Genomic DNA, 18567 nt, shown 5'->3' with positions numbered 1-18567 from the left:
TTGACGAGAATTGTTTTGTTCAGGCAGATTATGTGTTCGGAAGCAAGGCTACTCCGGCGGCTCCTGCGTGATCAACAAACGTTTCAAACACGCAATCCTGTTTCGCGACCCCGTCCTTGCCTCAGATTGGGCCTACGCGAAGCAACAGCTCTCCTGGGACTCTGGTGCCCAGGACCCTCGATGAAACCATGCGATCCTCGTCTGCGAGTCGAGCTCTGATGCGGGGAGCAACGCAAGCGTCGTTGGCATGGAAGCCGCAGCGGTTGGTGACGGCATGGCGATCGCCAACCCTAGCAGGAATGCACCGCTTGCACCGTGATTCGAGCTCGTGATCGAGCAGCTCCTGTCAGCACAGGCGAACATGGCACGGCTACATAGGAGAGCATTCATGAGTGAGGGAGCAACGAGAGACAGCAGCTCGCCGACGCCAGATTATGCATTAACTAGTATGATACAAAGGCCGATAAGCAGCTCTGGTCGAGCTGAAAACGACCACATGACTTTCGCCTGAATGGTATCAATCCGCAAACCCGGTGAAATGCCGACCGTATCATGCTCGTAGGATTTTCCTCGTTTCGTGAAAGCTTTGCATTCTTTTTGTCGTGGGTGTTTTCCCTCAGCACTGTTGTCTCAGATCTCGATATGCTGTGATCGCCTTCTGCAGTATCAAGCAGTGTTGAGGCGTGATTGCGGAAGCATCTAAGCACCCTCGTCGTCATCACCAACGCGGATGCGGCCCTCGCCGGAGAGACCGTGAGACCAGAAGCCACCAATGTCGACGTTGGTCTCTGGTGCACTAGCGTGAGTGAACAGCAACCAGGCTCCAAAGACAGGCTTGGCAAGGATGTCGAGAACAGCGTACGCGATGATTTCCTCATCAACGTTCAGGTTGCGGCTGCCGTCAGCAATACCCCAGACGCTTGAGAAGAATTAGCTGAGCCCTTGCCAGACCTTGGTGCACAGTTTAGACTTACATTGGGTAGACGGTCCAGATGATGAGAGTGAAGCCTCCGATGGCAGCAAAGAAGTTGCCAACCTTGCCACCCTTGGCGGCAGCAGCTGGACGACCGTACAGAACGAGCTGCCAGATGACGACCAAGTACGCAATGCAGGCAATGGCGTACCAGCCCCACTTCTGTGGAGTACCCTCAGCTCCGTAGGCTGCAAAGAGACCGGTCAAGATCATGACGAGATCGGCGAGGATGGTGATGGTGATGGAGCCACCGTTCATGCCAGCGAGGAGGGCAAGATCAAGGAGCAACAGTGGGGTGGTAATGGCCCAGTCGATGTAGCGAGCAAAGTAGACCTGGCGGTAGAGGTCGGTCTTGGTGTCTGGGACGTGCTTGTGAGACTCGCGGACGACAACGTGGTGGTAGCTGACGCCGTGTCCAGTGGCCATGGCGAAGTAGGACAGAGAGGCAGTGATTGTGATGACAGTGGTCACCACGTGGTAAAGGCGCTTGGACTGGGGGTTTGTCAGTACTGACGGGCTCGTACGCGACCGAGGCATCGGAATAACTCACCATTGGGACATTCCATGCCATGCCAGAGAAGACGATCGATGCAACCAGCATGACCACGAACACGACCCTATTCCGATTCATCAGTCCGTGTTCCGAGCTCTTCGTCCACACGCGTTTCCAGCCGAGCTCAGAACGGGAGCAGTTGAGCAGCGATCGACGGCCGAGGAGTGCTTACCAGAGGGTTCGCTCGCCAGTCTCGCTGGCGGTCTGGTATTCTGGAAGGCTTGGGACCACGGATGGAACTGTCGCGTTGTCAATACTGGTACAGGCAAGCTCGAAGCTGACGAGGAGCACATACCCGGCGACACGCTCGGCTTGCCCAACGGGATGGTGCCCGTGGCCATGGCGAATGCTTGAACGGGGTCAATCATGTTGGCAGTGCTTCCCGGTGAGTGATGTCGAGATGCAACACAGTGTGTGATGGGGGAAGAGGAGGAGAGTGGTGTGCGAGAAAGAGGAGTAGAAGAGTGTATGTACAAGCTTGCTTGGTTGCCTGTGCTGAGGACTGGCCCCGCAGCTCCTTCCACGGCGAATCAGGTCGCGCGATGGCAGGTTGGTGCGTCAATGACGTTCGCGCGGATCGAGCAGACATGGACAGGATCGAACTGCTCCATGCATCTATCTTGGTTATGAGACTGCTGCCGGCGGCGACGGCGGCGGCTAGGCGCGGTGCACAGGCAGGAGCGGCCATGGACATGTCGACGGCATCGCTTGTGCCATTTTGCACGCTCTGCTGCTCGTTCACGCAGCGCCTACACACTCGTTTCCCTCCCAGCACCTGTGAGACAGTCCGGGCTCCATGGCGAGCTTTCCCCACACAAGTGAGGAGCTCGCGCCTCAAATTTACAGAAAAGCATAATGCGTACGACACGCTCCGCCATCCCGCTCGGAAGCTTCGTCGTGCATACCACTCTACGGTCGACGGCGGCTCTGCACATCTGCACGCCTGTCGGGTGGAGCGGTGAATGATGCGTGTTTCGGGTGCGCGTAAACAAGTTTTGTTGCTCGTCTCCATGCTGGGACACCGCGTCGACGCCTACACGGCTGGCTTCTTGCTGAGCAGACGGCACTGTATGCGCGGCGGAGCTGACGGATGCGGTGTCTAGGCACGAGCTGCACAGAGTCACTTGATCATAGAGGAGCTAAAGCTGTCGCTAGAATAGTATATCAGCTGCTCTGCTCGTTCTCCATCAATGCGCTGCCGCGCGATGCTGAAGCCAATAGTGGGACAACGTGCCTGCATCTTCTGGTTGCACGACACCTTGGTGGCTGGCCGCCGCCCCCACCGTCGCTCGATCGAGTGAGATGTGCGCCGAGTATCACGTTGAGCAGTGCGCAAGAATGAGACGTCTGCGCCACGATGCTCGCGATGCGCAAACGTGTGCGTCACGTGCGGGGCCATCGCTCTTGCTCTTCGCTTCTGTGCTTGCATGTACGATACCAGCAACATGGCTCGGCGCCGATGAGCAGCGCGGCGCATGGCGGCGTCCTTCGTGTCCAAGTCGCGTCGTGTGCGATTCGAGCTCACCCTACGCATCGTCGACCTCAACAACGTGCCCCTGGTGACGGGCTCGTCCTTCATCAAATGGCACCTGCCCGCCTCCAACGCCGCCGAACATCGCGGCCGCACCAACAAGTGCGCCATCCGTGAGCACCGCGTGCAGTACAACTACGAGAAGCAGACCGCCGTGCGGTTGACAGTCGGCAAGGATGGCATGCTGCAGGAGTGTCCCATTCACTTCGAGGTGCAGCAGGAATACTCTTCGGGCGGCCGCGGCGAGCGCATCAAGCTGGGAGACGTCCACCTGAACCTCGCCGAGTACGTCGACAACGCCCTCGATCTGCCCGCGAGCCCCACGCGTGTCAGCGATGCCACCGCCGAGCAGGATCATGGCATCACGCGCCGCTACCTGATGCAAGACTCCAAGATCAACAGCACACTGAAGATTGGCATCTACATGCGTCATGTCGAGGGCACGCGCGACTACCATGCTCCTCCTTTGCGGACAGCGCCCGTCTTCGGAGGCATCGCCGGCATCATATCCTCCTCCGAACCCTCGAGCACACCTCATATCATGAGTTCCCAAGCGAGCACGGAGAACCCGGATAGCACGCAGGAATCCATTCCTCCCAGCTTCAACATCAACAACAAGGAAATGGGTGAGATGCAGGACATGTACCGCCGCACGCTGGCTGCATTTTGGACCTCTCAGCCTGGTGAGCTGAGGGCTGACGAGTGCATTGAGGACATCTTCGCCGGTGGCGATGGTTGGGGAAAGGGCGGTCGTCCCAGCACGAGTAACGATCAGAGTCAGTCTGGTAGCGGATCCAGCACTCCGAATGCTCTCCACCATCATTATCCGCCTCACCATGACCCGCTGTCACGAGACACTGCTTCGAGCAAGCATGGAGGTGAGAATGTGAGAGTATCAGCCCACACTCATGGGCATGGTCACAAGCGGAACTTCGAAGGAAGTCGACGCATAGAAAAGGGCTTTAGAAAGGTGCCGGGAGAGTTGGACGAGATGGACGTGCGTTCAGACTTGGTAATGTGGACGATTGGTCCAAAATCATATACCTGATGACCTGATGAGGGATCACGTACTATACATCTCTGGTACGAGTGAGCGTTCTCTAGTGACAGAGACGGAACATGTCCAGAGGTCGGCAGAGCATCCTGCGAGGTCTATCTGCAAGCAGTTCCTTGCAACTATCCCGCACACTTTCCCGACCCTCTGTTGCCGTATTTCCGTTCAGCTTGAGATCACGATTGCCTATCCAACTCAGGATAGTAGCGGAACACTCCCTGCGAGTAGGCTAGACGCCTATTACTCTCCAAGTACGCCTTGAGCTCCTCTTTGACACTGTTGTAGAAAGTGTCGAGCAACTCCGGGAATTCCTTCTGCCTCGCTTGCATTTCCTTAGGAAACGCAAAATACAGCCCGTCGAGAACTTGCCACACAGTTGTATCAGCATATGTCAAGCTCTCACCCACCAGATACCTGTGCTTCGCCTTCTCTGCATTCCACTTCAGCGTCCTAGTGAAGTACGAAAAGAACTTAGGCAACCTATTCTCCCGCACATCTTTCGCTTTCCTCAGACTTTCCTCTTTCTGATCTTCATAGTATAAACTCACTGTAAAGATGAATCAGCAGTCTGCTTCAAAGCTCATTTCCCGAATGCAAGAACTCACCACCAACAGGATGATGCGTATCATGCACCTCATTATTCAAATCCAACGCCGTAAGCGCCAACTGCTGAACCCAAAACTTCTCCTGTTCACCACCACTACCAACCAAACCCAACTTATCCCCCAAATAAATCAAACAATTCGGAGTCTGGCTAATAATCAACGCATTCCCATCTGGACCGGCTCCAGAAATCCTCAAAGCTGGCGGGCTGAAAACAGGTGGGTTCCCTTCTTTACCCAAATTATCGCCAATACAAATATCTTGGACTTTGGAATATCCGTTCTTGGAGTCCTCGTTCGCGATGTCTGTGTAGGAAACTCCTTTGGCTTCGAAAGCGAGACGGATGAATTCGCCGCGGCCTGGGATTTGCGGATGGTAGAGTAACTCGTATGTGGGCTGAGTGCGTTGTTTCTTGCTAGCTGGTTCTTGTTGGGTCGCCATGTTGGAATATGTACGAATGGTGTGTGCTGTTGGTGGGCGAAGCTGTGAGGTCCTTGTTCCAATGGATCCCTTCAAAGGACGCTGGAGGTGATGTCGGATTAGTAGCGCAGTACAATCCGTCAATGAGGACGATCGAAGCTGATGTTGGGATCGCAGGAGTAAGGTTCGGGTCATGAAAATCGTCAGTTCAATGTTGGAAGAGCTACTTTATCGGTGTCAGTGTGAGGGCAATGCCCGAGGGGTTGGACCACCAACCCGTGACGTACCTGCATGCTTCGGGAGTCGTCTTGGACCCGCCTGTTGGACCACAGCCCACCTGCACACTAGTCGTTACTCGCCGGATCGGAGGAGCAGAAGAAAATACATTCTTTTAATTGCAGAGCGTAATAATTCATTGAGCTATCTCTCTGCAGCTCATTCTATCCTAGACTTAGCCCGACATAGACTACCTAACTGAATTGCCCAACGCAGGCAGGCTCTTCGTGATGCCTCGCGACCTGGGTCATAATATGCACATTTTCGTCATCGTGATTCGTCAAAAATGCCTCAATGCCTTCTATGTTCTGTGTTCCATGCAACGCCGACAAGAATTTAGAAATTTGATATCCGCCGAAACCCAATCAGGCTCGAACAGGTTGCTGCTGTTGATGATAGACCCCACCACTGTTGTTGCGGCTCACCTGAGGTCGATCGGTGCTGGGTCGAGGTGAGTAGCCGTAGCCGCTTTGAAATTTGATATTTTCGGGTCGCATCGGCCTCGCAAATTTGCTCGCATCTTCCGTCGCGGAGCGTTGATGAGATGAGCGAGTGGTTGGGATCTCACCATAATACAGACCGGTGTCACGAGGTGAGTTTTCTCGCGAGAGAGGTGGGCGTGTTGGTAGTGGTTCCACACCGCCCGGTGTGTAGACATAACTCGTGGTGCGGGCTGGTGCAGCTTGGGGCCGATCGGGATATCTCGCAGATGCTGTGCGATGAGCAGACAGGCGAGGATCGCGCGCATCTCTGAAATAATCTTCTCGCACAGGTTCGCGAGCCTCGCGAGACCTCTGAACGGGTTCTCGTACGGGCGAGTCTCGAGTGGGCTCGCGTACACGAGGAATTGAATCATATGTTGATTCTCGAGATCGCGACGTGGTCTCTCGCGCAGGATCCCGTGGTGCCTCGTTCATAGGCGAAGGACTCCGTGTCACTCGCCTTGCATATCCAGGTCGAGCACGATCCGGCTGATTTGGAGCGCGATATCCTTCTGACATATTGTACTCAACATCATCGGCGTACGGCTGCCTGGCGTACGGGAACTTGGACTGTGGTGGAGCCTGATTGTCGGGAGAGGTCATTGGTGTCGACTCAGTCTTGGGTTGTACATTTTCCGCACGCCTAGACGCAGTCTTGTAAGGCATGGTTTCGGAGCGTTTGGCCGGTTGCGGTGGGGGTGGCATCGCTGCGGAATCCGGCTGCAGGGAATATGCACGCTGTTTCTCGCTCGGGATATGAATGTCAGCTGGAGATGATTTGGAAGTGCTCAGTGGAGGAGGCCTGCGCTCGTCGACCTTCTCCGCGCTTGACCGGCGTTCTGGTGTACGAGACGTTGTTTTGCGGCTCGACTCCTTCTCCTTTTTCTTTTCATCCTTGGTCTCTTTCGGAGGCTTTTCTGAAGCACGTCGCATCATATAAGCTGGTCGGCCTTCGTCGCGCTTGACGTACTGCACTCTGTCTCGAGAGGAGGCCATGCGTACAGGTGAGGGTCGGCGCTCCTCTGTCCTGGGGCGCACACCGCCCCGAGAAGACATGATGTAGTCACGAGCGTCGGCAGTGTGGTCAGCCATCTTGCGGGCACGCTCGTCGTAGTAGGACTCTTCCGGTTCACGGTGCGTTCGTGGGACTTGATGGTGATATGCGTCTCTGGCACGACGAGCTTCCTCATCCTCACGCATACGACGTGACCTCCAGTCATACTCGTCCGCTTCGCTTTCCGACTCATCTTCCACGTACGGTTCACGCTTCCGCTCACGTTCCCTCCGTACATCTCGCTCATTTTGACGATTCTTCTCTCTGCGACGTTCCTTGTCATTTTCCTTTGTAGAGCGTGTGAAGAGGCGTGGCTTCTCCTTGGTCTCGGTGCGCCGCGATGATGTTCGCTCCGCGTATTCTGGCTCTTTGCGAGAGGTCGCACGTGGCTGTGAATCGAAGTAATCCGACGCGTATGCTGGTCTTCGCTCTTCGAATTGGGGCACGACCCGTTCTCCACGCGAAGCGTACGCGCTCCTTGGTGGTTCGGGCTTATAGGACGTCGTTCGTGCTTCCGAGCCTCGAGACCTCCCCTCAGGCTGGCGGGCCATAGCCTCCCTCCTCAGTTCGGCCAGTTTTGCCTGGGCATCGTATCGTTCCCGGCGGTTCTCATCGATCAGAATCTCGTAGGCACTTTGGATCTTGTGGAATTTATCTGAAGCCGCCTGCTTCTCTGCGGGATCGGTGACTTTGTCCTTGAATATGGGTCAGTACACAGACGTTGGCGATGGCCAGACAGGCTCTCGCGGACTCACCGGATGGCATTTGAGGACCAATTTGCGATGCGCCGTCTTGATCGCAGCCGAGGTGGCATCTTTACTGACGCCCAGGGCCTCGTATGGGTCGGGTGGTAATGGCGATCCCATGATGGCCGCGCAGTGGTCGAGTGTGTCGAGGGCCGGTCAAGCAGACCGGGCGTTGAAGTACAAAATGCAGCGGCAGTCGCTGGGTTTGAAGTGGCTCGACTCCGGCACGTTGCGAAGCCACGGTCTCGGAGGCAAAAGCGACGACGCAGGGAGGCGAGCACGGATCTACGCGGGTGTCTGAGCCACGGCGCAGCTCACGGCGTGCGCTGATTCAGAAGCAGTCGGTATGCAGGTCGTAGTTCTCGCGGGCAGATCTTTGCCTGGGCGCGCAGTTTGGGCAGGCAGAGCCAGAAGATCGGGGGGTCGGGAAGTCTCGAAAGCGCAGGCTTGGCAGACGTAGATGTGCGGTCGGACAGAATGTCGGCGAAGGAGGACGAGGGAGAGTGATTGATTCACAATCACGGCCGTAGTGAAGTGACCCGGTCGCACTGGCGGTCGTGGTGGTGAGGGTGGTGGTGTTACTGCTGCACCGTCGTTGCACGTCTCTCTCTCTCGCGCGGGCAGGCAGGCAGTCGGTGAGCAGCGGGCACAGGTGGTGCAGCTTGGCTCGACCGCAGGCCTCGAACCAGGTCTTCCTGGACCACGTCTCTGCTGGGAGGCTGAGCGAGCGGTAGTGCGTGCGTGCGTGCGTGCGTGCGTTCCACGCGCCGCGTCGTCCGAAGAACAAAGAGCAACCGTGGTCGTCGTCGTTGTCGCGCAGCAGAGCAGTCACGGTGAGCGACGGACGAGCGTGGCGGGCTGGCTGGCACTTGGATCGAGGACTTGCGCTCTGCAGAAGCAAGCACACGGTGGCAAGGCGGGCGATGGAGACGACTACTCCTGCGCAGCGACCGCAGCGACCACGTAGCAGCGCGGCGACCAACAACGCAACGGGCGCTTCACCAAGTGGACTGGTCGACGGTGAGAGTGCAGTAGTTTTGCATGCCCATGGCGGTTATTGGCCTGGCGTGGGCCAGTAGGACGAGATCCGCTTCTGCCCGCGTGGCTCTGCGAAGCAACGACTCTCAGCAGCACCCGACAGGGACACAGCACTGGAAGCAGCTGCAGCTGCGCAAACGAGCAAGTCCATCACCGCCGTGATAGGTCTCAGCCCAGCTTCACAGCTCTGCTCTCGGCGCCTATGGGCTGATCACCCGTTACACACACAGCTTACATGCCTGCCTCCGAGTGTGATTCCGCTGCTATTTTGCATAACCCGGAGACGTGCGCTGCCTGCCTGATGCCCTCACGCGGAGTCATGCCTTCGTCAGCCAGAAAGCAGCATCTCGCAGACTTCACCATCCGCTGGGGGAGATCTTCGTGCCGAACAGCCCACACGACTCGTGCGGCTCCCGCGACTGTCTCAGCGCGTGCATGTGATGTTCGCGGCGGCGGATCATGCTCGTGACGTCGCTCCCTCAGGATACCACACGACCATCGACCGCCAGACGCGATAGTCGAGGCGTACAATCGAGCGGCGCCGCGTTGATCGCACCACCACATCAGGTACGCGTGCAGTGTGTGCCACCATTCACGCAGCTGTCACTGCACTCCTGGCGAATGTGGCCTTAGCTCGTCGCGATCGACACGTTCGCGTTGTACCTGAGTGCGAACCCAAGTGGAGCACGGGATGTTATGTGTTGTACTGCCTACAGACATGGAGCACTTGTGCGCTGTTGCAAATGGAGCGATGACGGCATTCACTTTGTCCATCGCTCACTCCAGCGCAGAATGACCACTTCGCGTATTGCAGCGTAGCGAACGGCCGAGAGATAATCAATTATGCATTTGCGCCATCTGAGTTGCGGCGCGGTACGGATAAATCGATGACAACCGGCTTGTTGAACACCTTCGATCCGCGGCCATGCGACCTCCCCATGATGCTCGCATTGACCACGGCCGTAGCGCTACCACCTCTCCTTCCCGCGAACTTCACCAGGGACAACTTCTTGCTGCCGGCGGACTCGTCGTTCCATGCCTGGACGCTATCCTCCTCCCAGTCGAGAATAGCCGCACCTCGCCCTTCGTGGCAGTGCCCGCAAACATGAAGCAACGGCCTGATCTGGCTCAGCTTGCCCCTCAATGCAAGACAGCCCCCAGCCTCCCAGTGCACGCTCTCATCGCAGACACCTGCAGGTGGCGTGTGTGTGATCAGTATGTCGGTATCTGCTTTGACATCGTCCCAAATTGGCACTGCCGCGCTCGGATCATATTGAAAAGCCCAATTCTGCCTTCCTCTATCCGGTGAGAACGGTGAGCCAAAGACTCGAATGTGCACATCCTTCTCAGGCAAATGTATCACAGCATCGGAATGCTGCAGATACGTGAGTCTCGGATTGTCCATCAATAGCCTTCTACAAGCTTCGACATCTTCCGGTACCACTTTCCAGCCCGTGTCGTACTTCAGCGCATATTTGGGATCAAGCGACAGGTCGTGGTTGCCAGCGACGATAATTATAGCCGCGAAATCTAGCTTGCTCAGCCACTTGGTTACCTTTTGGATCTCGCTGAGGCTGTGAACTGATCAGCAAATGCAGGCAATAACTGCTCGAGTTTGAGTATACTTGAGCCACCGTTGGCAACAAGTGCTGATTACCCACCTTCCCTGATTCGTGAGATCGCCGGCATGTATCAGAATATCTAAGCGTGTCAACATCAGAATCATCACAACATCGTCGAAATCACCTACCGCCTTTGGGTAACACATATCCTTCACCAGGTGCGTACCCATGAGTATCAGAAATGCAGACAACCCTGATCTTTTGATCTTTTGGCATGATGCTGCCCTTGTGATGCCGCTTATTGAACAAGAAGTTAGCCAGTCGCTTGTAGAGACCTGACAATTCGGGAGCAGTACATGTCAATGTTTCACAATTGAGTCGAAGTGATTGTAATGTGCGAGTCATGATTTCGAGAAGTGCTCACGTGCCTCATTCCGGCTGCGGATTTATGTGGCCACTACTGCTTCACGATTGACATGACTGGAGTCGCTCTTGCTTTGATGTCGCCGGTGTGTTGCGTAGCAATATGCGTGGAAGTCAAAGTACCATTGGAACATCAAAACATGGCCAAGCCGCTCAATTCAGTGTCTGTCATTCCAATGCAAAATTTTGGCAACCTCACGGGCGCCGCTTTAATAGTACAAGATTGTGGCTCTGCCAGACTCTCGCTATGCTACCGCAATCTATTATCGCTTCTCTCGTCACGAGCAAAGTCATGACCATGTTCCAAAACACCAACTCAATACTTCTACTCATACCTGCGAGAATCAAATCAGCAATGGCCCATGATGCACAATTCGTTCACCTTACCGTGGCCCATCATCGTGCGACGCCGCTGGAGTCTCTGCGCTGTATGGCGCCGGTGTCTCTGGGAATCCTCCAGGCGTTGCGTAGTTGGCAGGAGTGTTATATGCAGCGCCTCTGTAAGCTCCTGGCGTCGGCTGGTCGCCATAGCCTGCACCAGGGGTTGGAGCGGAGTACGCCCCTGGCGTAGGCGCCTCAAGACCTGAGCCAGAATATGCGGGTGTTTTTCCGCCTGAATTGGCGACATAAGCTGGCGTTCGACCTCCTCCTGCATTGGGATTCCACGCTGATTGCTGTGGCACAGTCAGTAACCTGCTATTCGATCAAACATGTAGGACTTACTGCTCCGCCTCCCCACACCGAGCCACCTCCGTATGATGTGGCTCCGCCGTAACTGGTCTGTCCGCCATAAGCCGTCATGCCACCGCTTCCACCATAAGCAGTCTGTCCGCCAGAGGCTTGCCAAGCAGGTGTGCGGCCGCCATCCGCCTTCCAGGCTGGCGTGCGACCTCCAGCTCCCGCGGCGTATGCTGGCGTGCGTCCACCGCTTGCCATCGAAGGTGCTCCATAGCCAGGCCGGCCTGGAGTCGCACCACCAATCGGCGGCCCTCTGCCTGGTGCCCCACGAGGTCCTCCAAAGCCGCCGAATGTGCTCGCATCGGAGCATATGACTTGGCCGGATGTCGCATCGATGACAGCGAGCTTCTCTTTGGGCATAGTGACCTTTTTGTTCTTGCTATGCAGCTCGACCAGGGCGCCAGCGTCACTCGACTCCTTCACGATACCAATCATGGCTTTCATAGGACCAACCTTGATCTTGACTGTGCGTCCGATGAGTCGATCGCGTCCCCGCTGCACCGGAGGCGGCATTGGAGGAGCTGCACCTCCGTTTGGACCTTTGAGCGCTTGATTCATCTTTGTCAAATCGGGACCGACGCGGCCACCTTTCGCTGCCACTGTGACCACGGTGTTGCTACGCGCCACGAAAACGCCGGCATTCTCTCTGCTCTCTCGAGACTGTGCAAAGACGAAACCGCGGTGGATATGCAGAACCTTGCCTTCACGCGCCTCACCGCCGTAGTCCTTGATGGTGTCTTCAGGCTTGATCTCATTTCCGTTGCGATCAGTGGCTGGAGCACCCTCGCGGCGCTTCTCGATCTTGTTGGAGATCGCAGTGGGCAGTAATGAACGCACACTGCCCAGCTGGTCCAGCACACGCAAACTCTCGCGGTCCACCTTCACCACGCAGCCAACTGTTGACGCATCTAGTTGCACTAGGTCAAACAGGTCGTACTTTGAAGCGCCCACAACGCCGCCACTGTCGGTGGCCTCTCTCAGATCTTTGGCGAAGACTGTGATCTCTTGCTGGGTGCTGTCCGTGAGAATTGTGATTCTATCATCGCGCAGACGGACAACCATGCCCACTTCGTCCTGGTATTTGCTGCCACCAATGACCTTGACGTGATCTCCCTCCTTAAAGAGCTTGCGCAAATCTTTGATTGGGGCTTCAATCATTTTGCCTGCAAGCGCGCCGGAGTCCACCTGGATCTTGATAACTTCGTTGTAGACCTCCGTCGCCCGACCGGTCACACCTTTTTGCTCGCCACGGAAGATCTCTACCTTGTCGCCAGGCAAGTAGTCTGCGCCCACACCAGCCTTGAGAGTGGCAGCCAAAGCAGCCAAATCCAGATTCTCCGTGCCATCTTCTGTCGCTGCCGCGAATTTGGTGACTTCTTCGAGGGTCGGATTGACATCATCTGTCTGCAGATGGCCAATCTTGAAACTTTCGACCAGGAAACCATCGATATACTCTTTTCCCTGATAAGTCCAGCTGTTTCCACTCAGACCTCCCTTTTGTGACAAGTATCGACCATGCTTCCTCTTGGCCTCGCTCTCGCTGAATAGTCGCGCGGGGGGTCTCTGCTTGAATGGCTGTGCCACACGCTTCCGCTTCATGCCTCCCTGTCCATCAGGCTCCATGACGGCTGCAGCAGCGTTGGCATCCTCGGTCTGGCCGTAGTCAAGACGAGGAATGAGCTTCAGCTGGACTTCGGTTCCGTTGGGCTCAACTTCATCCACCATGGCTAGATCGCCAGCGTACAGACCCCGTCTAGGACGCACGTACATCCCGGGCTCCAGCTGCTTGCTTTTCTTGACCCTCAGGAGAGCGGGCATTTCCTCAATTGGGATGAGCTGTGGTTTGGTGCCCATGAACACGTGAGTAACGCCATCGAAGGCTGCAGTGACATCGTCCACTCGACGCGCTTCCACGTAGATTTTGCCCATCATAGCACCGGTGCCGGAGCGCTCGAAGGCGGAAAAGATTTGTACTGGCTCTCGAGATCGCTGGCGTTCCACGATGCGACTTTGCATTGCAAAGATGATTTCACGCTCTTTCCCTGGGCGACACTTGAGGAACCAAATCCGTGGATCGTCCGCATTTGGCATGAGCAGACGCTGGGGCACTATCCCAGATCCCGAGCCTGCGGCACGATTCTGTCGTCCGTATCTTTCTTTCAATCGCGCTGCGGTCTCCTCGACATCCATCGCTTCCTGCTGTTCGCGCTTGCGATCGAGCTCTCTGTGCATGCGATCATCTCTGTCGGCACCAGGAGGCAGCTCTTGGAGATCATCCGGGTGCATTTCTTCGCCAGGGAGGTCATCTTCTTCCTCAGGCTCCTCTTCATCGTCCTCATCGACTTCGGCTTCGACATCAATGAACTGATTTCGTCTCTGTTTTCGACGCTTGGTGGGCCGGCCGACATCGTCTTCATCATCCTCGTCCTCTTCCTCTTCTTCGTCTTCCTCTTCTTCCTCATCTTCTTCACCGTCTTTCGCGTCTTCAGCGCCATCTTCGTCGCCGGCCTCCTCCTTTAGTTCATCGTCATCCTCGCCAGCGGCTGCTCGCTGTTTGGCAGGCCTCTCATCCTCATCCTCGTCAACTTGCGGTTTTGCATCGTCTTCGTCGTCTGACGCCACGTGCTGACCCGGATTGAAGTCGTCTTCTTCCTCCTCGTCGGGAAACTGCTGGTCAAGGAAGTTGCTCATTGTGCCTCGCGACGTGCACGGCGCGTGTGTTGTATTTGATGCACTGCGTAAAACCGGGCCTGGTAGTCGCGCGCGCGGAAATACCCTCGAGATGTGTTGCGATAGATTGTCGAGGTAATGTGGAATGTAGTTCGCAGCTGTAGCCTTTGTCTGATGAACGCGGCGGAGCTCTGATGTGCCGATGCGCTAGCGCTCGCTAACAGCCGCACCCGGCACGCTTGCACGTGAAACCAACCTTCACTGTGTGCTTCGCCGACAGCACTTGCAGACGTTTAACGTCAACAATGAGCACGGTCAGGTTTACATGGATCGAGGCATGTCGAGCTCATCAACTGAGAAGCGTGAATCCGCTTTAGAGCACCGGGTCGTTTCACGGGCTTCCAGTAGGCGACACTGCCAGACGACGCTGCGGCAATGCTGTGGCGCGGCTTGTCTGCTGCTCCTAGGCCTGCTCGCGGCCTGGAATTCGCGATACTCACTCGAGCTTTCGCTGCAGCAATTTATGAGTTCTAAGGCCGGAGTGCATCCATCGCTGCCCTTGGAAAGGATCCCAACACCTCTCCGCAGAATCGAACAGTGCTCTATCAGCACGCTGCGTAGAGATACCGGCTACGATTTCTTGCATGGAGCAGACTCCATCGACCTGTCTGAATTCGTGAGCCGTAGAGAAAGGCTGGCTCAAGCGCTACATGACGACGGTATTGACGCCTTTGCCGTCGAGCCTGGATATACTTTTTCCTATTATGCCAGTAAGGTCTAGTGCCCCATGATGCCCGCACAGCGATGTCTCGCAAAGCTCATATTGTCTTCTCCACAGACGTAACCCAGCAACAATGGGAAGTATGGGAGCCCGAGGAGCGACCCTTCATCATGGTCGTGAGACCACACCAAACAGCGTCCGGCCACATTGTGGCAAACACGAGTTTCTTAGTTCCTGCGTTCGAAGCAGAGCGTGCACGTCTCTTGAAGATGCCGTTCGCACAAGACCTTGATTTGATCACTTACGAAGAGTATTGGAACCCGTACACGACCTTGCGCTCATCACACGCCTTCGGGACCCATGCCATCTGGATGCCGAAAGTTATGGTTGATGAGGAAATGCGAGACTTCATTTCCCGCGGGCTGATGAACCAAGGGTTTGATGTGAAGGGACTGGGAGGTGCCGTGGAGCGTATCAGGCAAATCAAATCTGCAGCTGAAATACGCATTCTGCGTGCAGTCAACACAGGAACTGTGGAAGCCGTTCGGGCGGTGAGGAAATGCCTCACCGAAGGCCTAGATGAAACCGGAGTAGCTATGGTTCTTGACAATACCCTTCGATCGGCGGGCCTCGATCCGTTCTTCGACATCGTGCTGTTCGATGAAAACGCGGCAAATCCGCACGGTGGCACCAAAGGTGGCAAAAAGCTGAACAGAGATACGATGGTCCTGATCGACGTCGGCGCCCACCTCCACGGGTACAGCAGTGACATTTGCAGAAGTTTCTTCCCTCCGACCTTTGCCAAACCGAAGAGCCAACAGGAGTGGTCTTCACTGAATCCAGACGTGAAAGAAAAAGTACATGTATGGAACATCGTTCTCGATGCCCAAACCGCATCCCTCCACGCTTTACACGATAATTCCACTTGTGCCTCGATTGATCTAGCTGCTCGAGGCGTCATTGAGAATGCAGGATACGGTGCTGCATTTACTCACAGGGTCGGACATGGAATAGGAATCAAGGCTCATGAAAGTCCCTACCTCAATAAAGGCAACAATGAGACTATTGTTAAGGCCGGCATGACATTCACGAGCGAACCAGGCATATATTTGGTGGATAGATTCGGCATACGACACGAAGATGTGCTGCTTGTGCAAGAACATGGTCTTCCTGAGCTACTTACTGGGAGACGTGCGACTGGTCCTTGGGATCCTTGAGAGATGGCGTATTCGAAGCGATGAAGTAAAGAACAAAGCGGAGCCTTAGCATGGCCAATTTCCTACATGCTTTGGTGGAAACCTTGGATGCTGTTTATAATTTTGAGATTGCGCATATATTATGCTTCCAACGAGCTATTTGCATATGAGGCCGAGCTCTGTCTGTCACATCATCTGTCTATCTAGATCATCAGCATATCATTATGAAGGACCTTGATATAATGGCTCAGCAAAGGCCGAAGACGGATATGTGCGTCCCTGGACCTGCCGCAGAACCTATCTGCGTGTCAAGCTGGCCAAATGTCGTGATGAACAGGAACAGATCTTGCGTCGGCGTCGAAGCTTTGGCCGAGCGCTCATAGCTGATCTACTTTCAAGTCTGCCGTGTGGTCTTGTATTCTGCCAATTGCTGGGTCTCCTACGATGCCTGCAGTGTTCCATGGTGGGAAAATTGCTGTAGATGAAGTCGAGTGCCGTGCTTGGGTTGCCAAGGTGCGTTGGAGCTCGTGACCACTGCTTCTGAAAAGCGCATAGGTCAAGAAAGATGTGGTTTGCAGTATCGCGCGAAGATTCAGATCACACGCATACCAATGAATTCTCGCACAGTGAATTCAATTGCTCGAGCCACTTCGTCGCCATCCTGCCACACTTGATCGTGTTTCCCTTTCATCTCCAGTAGCTTTGTCCTCCGAGAACCAGAATCCTGGAATCCTTGAGCATGTAGCGACTTCATCATGAGCTCGGGCTGCTCCCATTCTACAAGCTCGTCTTCCCGCGAGTGCGCGATGACCACAAGCTTGCCATCTTCCCAGGTGTTCTTGAAATCAGCGGACGTTGGGCTTACAGTCTTCCAGGCTGCCTTGTCTGGTCCAAAGGCAGTAGCAACGAAGTCATGGTAGAAAGGACGATCCGAATGCCACTCAACGAGTGCAGGAAGATCGTAAAGACCCTCGATGCCCAAGATTGCGAGCGGCGGCACCACGTTGAGCTCCAGGGCTGGGGTAGACTCGTACTGCTGGCCCCAGTATCGTTTCATGGCGACCTGGAGCGCAAGACAGGCGCCACATGAGTGGCCGACCAATAGGTAGCGGTCTTCGAAACGGTAAGTCTCCTGCAGGTGGAGGATGGCAGCGAGAACATCATTGATATGATCTGGATGCCTCGCGTTCCGCGCCGGATCAGCCGGGTTGGAAGGATATTTGGGATGCCATGGGGCAGCGGAGAGACGATAATTGATCGAGGCGAATCCTGCAATGTGTTCCACGATGGGTGAGTCGAGCAAGAGTTGCTGCGCCTTATCGAAGTCAGCGGATGACTGATCTGGAGCCAGCCAGGCGCCGCCATGAACATAGACGACCCATATGCGCTGTTGATCGTTTGCAGATGTTGGCCGAGGAATGCATGTTTGCAAGGTGTTCAGGGAGGATTCGTCGTTGTACGGAATATCCCTGCGGAACTGCGGAAAGCCTTCATCCGTGGCGCCCATTGTGGTCTGAGAGCGACACGTGCGCGGCCGTGATGGCTGCAGCGATCAATGCTGGGGTTGGTCGAGGATTGTCTAGTAGGCTGAATGAACGGCCACGAGAGATAGGTGAAGGAGTCACAGGCGAGAGCAAGTCAGCCGCGTCCTCCGCTCCCACTCGGCGACGGGACAAATGCGCGGTACGAGCAGAGCACAGCGGAGACGGGTGCGACGGGTCGTTGGGCAGAAAAGAATGTGGCAGCGTCGAGAAATTGGATCAGAAAGGAGGCCTAGACCAGCACAGGCTGTGATACGGGATACGGATATGGAGTGGGTGGGCAGCATTTTCGGCGGCGATGCAGAGCCGCGGGCAAGCCAAGGTGCTCCATGCTCTCCTCCACCACCACACGTCACAGCTGGGCAGATTGATGAGCGTGAGGTTGCGCACGATCACGCCGCCGCCACCGCAGCAGCAGCAGCAAGATGGACAGCGAGGCAGGTGGAGGACGAGCGAAGGGGTGGCTGCAGGCGTCTCGTCAGAGTGCGTCCGACGGAGCACGAGCGGACAAGGATGCCCTTTGCACGCTCAGCAACAAGCAAGCGACGTGAGCGCATGACGTAGCCAGCGCGACCCGCCTCGCTGTGCTTCTTCAGCGTTGACTCGCCGACCGCCTTTGCAGCGACACACTCACCACCACCAGCTCGACAGCAATATAGCAGAGACCGCACCGCCGCACCGCGCACGCGTCTTGGCCAACAGCAGCAGCAGCAGGAGCGCGCGCCGAGCAGCAGCTGAAACGGCAGTCAAGCATCACTTCACAGACTTGGCCGCGCCCCACCATCGCAAGCAAGCAGCAGACGACCCTTTGGGCACCACACAGCATCCTGGCCTGGCCGCCGAGTGACTGCCTCGCTGCCTCAACGTCGACCTCATCCATCATCATCGCCCGCCGCCGCACACGCAGTGCACTGCCGCCCAAAAATCACTCCACCTGCGCAACCTAATCGCGAACCTGCATCCCCGCCGACACCACTTCCTCACTC

At 55.9% G+C, this 18567-nt stretch overlaps 8 protein-coding genes across 8 annotated transcripts; 2 read left to right on the top strand and 6 right to left on the bottom strand.

Annotated features, from left to right (window-relative positions):
• Positions 1-699: 699 nt before the first annotated feature.
• Positions 700-1894, bottom strand: CKM354_000312100 (uncharacterized protein; the record flags this gene model as incomplete). The annotated part of the gene is made up of 5 exons (XM_044798301.1): positions 700-919; positions 975-1465; positions 1524-1590; positions 1699-1765; positions 1822-1894. 5 exons carry the CDS (start codon positions 1892-1894, stop codon positions 700-702), a joined length of 918 nt encoding a protein of 305 aa, XP_044654236.1.
• A 1107-nt stretch (positions 1895-3001) lies between these two features.
• CKM354_000312000 (uncharacterized protein) lies at positions 3002-4105 on the top strand (the record flags this gene model as incomplete). Its single annotated transcript, XM_044798300.1, has 1 exon — positions 3002-4105. The coding sequence occupies one exon, from the start codon at positions 3002-3004 to the stop codon at positions 4103-4105; it is 1104 nt and encodes a 367-aa protein (XP_044654235.1).
• Positions 4106-4287: 182 nt separating this feature from the next.
• Positions 4288-5155, bottom strand: CKM354_000311900 (uncharacterized protein; the record flags this gene model as incomplete). Its single annotated transcript, XM_044798299.1, has 2 exons — positions 4288-4658; positions 4717-5155. 2 exons carry the CDS (start codon positions 5153-5155, stop codon positions 4288-4290), a joined length of 810 nt encoding a protein of 269 aa, XP_044654234.1.
• Positions 5156-5775: 620 nt separating this feature from the next.
• Positions 5776-7812, bottom strand: CKM354_000311800 (uncharacterized protein; the record flags this gene model as incomplete). The annotated part of the gene is made up of 2 exons (XM_044798298.1): positions 5776-7641; positions 7702-7812. 2 exons carry the CDS (start codon positions 7810-7812, stop codon positions 5776-5778), a joined length of 1977 nt encoding a protein of 658 aa, XP_044654233.1.
• Positions 7813-9571: 1759 nt separating this feature from the next.
• On the bottom strand, positions 9572-10697 carry CKM354_000311700 (uncharacterized protein; the record flags this gene model as incomplete). Its single annotated transcript, XM_044798297.1, has 3 exons — positions 9572-10304; positions 10392-10431; positions 10481-10697. The coding sequence occupies 3 exons, from the start codon at positions 10695-10697 to the stop codon at positions 9572-9574; spliced, it is 990 nt and encodes a 329-aa protein (XP_044654232.1).
• A 401-nt stretch (positions 10698-11098) lies between these two features.
• CKM354_000311600 (uncharacterized protein) lies at positions 11099-14144 on the bottom strand (the record flags this gene model as incomplete). Its single annotated transcript, XM_044798296.1, has 2 exons — positions 11099-11389; positions 11439-14144. 2 exons carry the CDS (start codon positions 14142-14144, stop codon positions 11099-11101), a joined length of 2997 nt encoding a protein of 998 aa, XP_044654231.1.
• Positions 14145-14646: 502 nt separating this feature from the next.
• CKM354_000311500 (uncharacterized protein) lies at positions 14647-16061 on the top strand (the record flags this gene model as incomplete). Its single annotated transcript, XM_044798295.1, has 2 exons — positions 14647-14893; positions 14962-16061. 2 exons carry the CDS (start codon positions 14647-14649, stop codon positions 16059-16061), a joined length of 1347 nt encoding a protein of 448 aa, XP_044654230.1.
• A 571-nt stretch (positions 16062-16632) lies between these two features.
• CKM354_000311400 (uncharacterized protein) lies at positions 16633-17547 on the bottom strand (the record flags this gene model as incomplete). The annotated part of the gene is made up of 1 exon (XM_044798294.1): positions 16633-17547. One exon carries the CDS (start codon positions 17545-17547, stop codon positions 16633-16635), a length of 915 nt encoding a protein of 304 aa, XP_044654229.1.
• Between the last annotated feature and the right edge of the window lie 1020 nt (positions 17548-18567).

Source organism: Cercospora kikuchii, assembly GCF_019650295.1.
Source record: "Cercospora kikuchii DNA, contig_00002, whole genome shotgun sequence".
In the NCBI taxonomy this organism is placed as follows: Eukaryota; Fungi; Ascomycota; class Dothideomycetes; order Mycosphaerellales; family Mycosphaerellaceae; genus Cercospora; species Cercospora kikuchii.
Note: the sequence above shows the minus strand (reverse complement) of the source record. Positions and strands in the feature narration are given on the sequence as shown.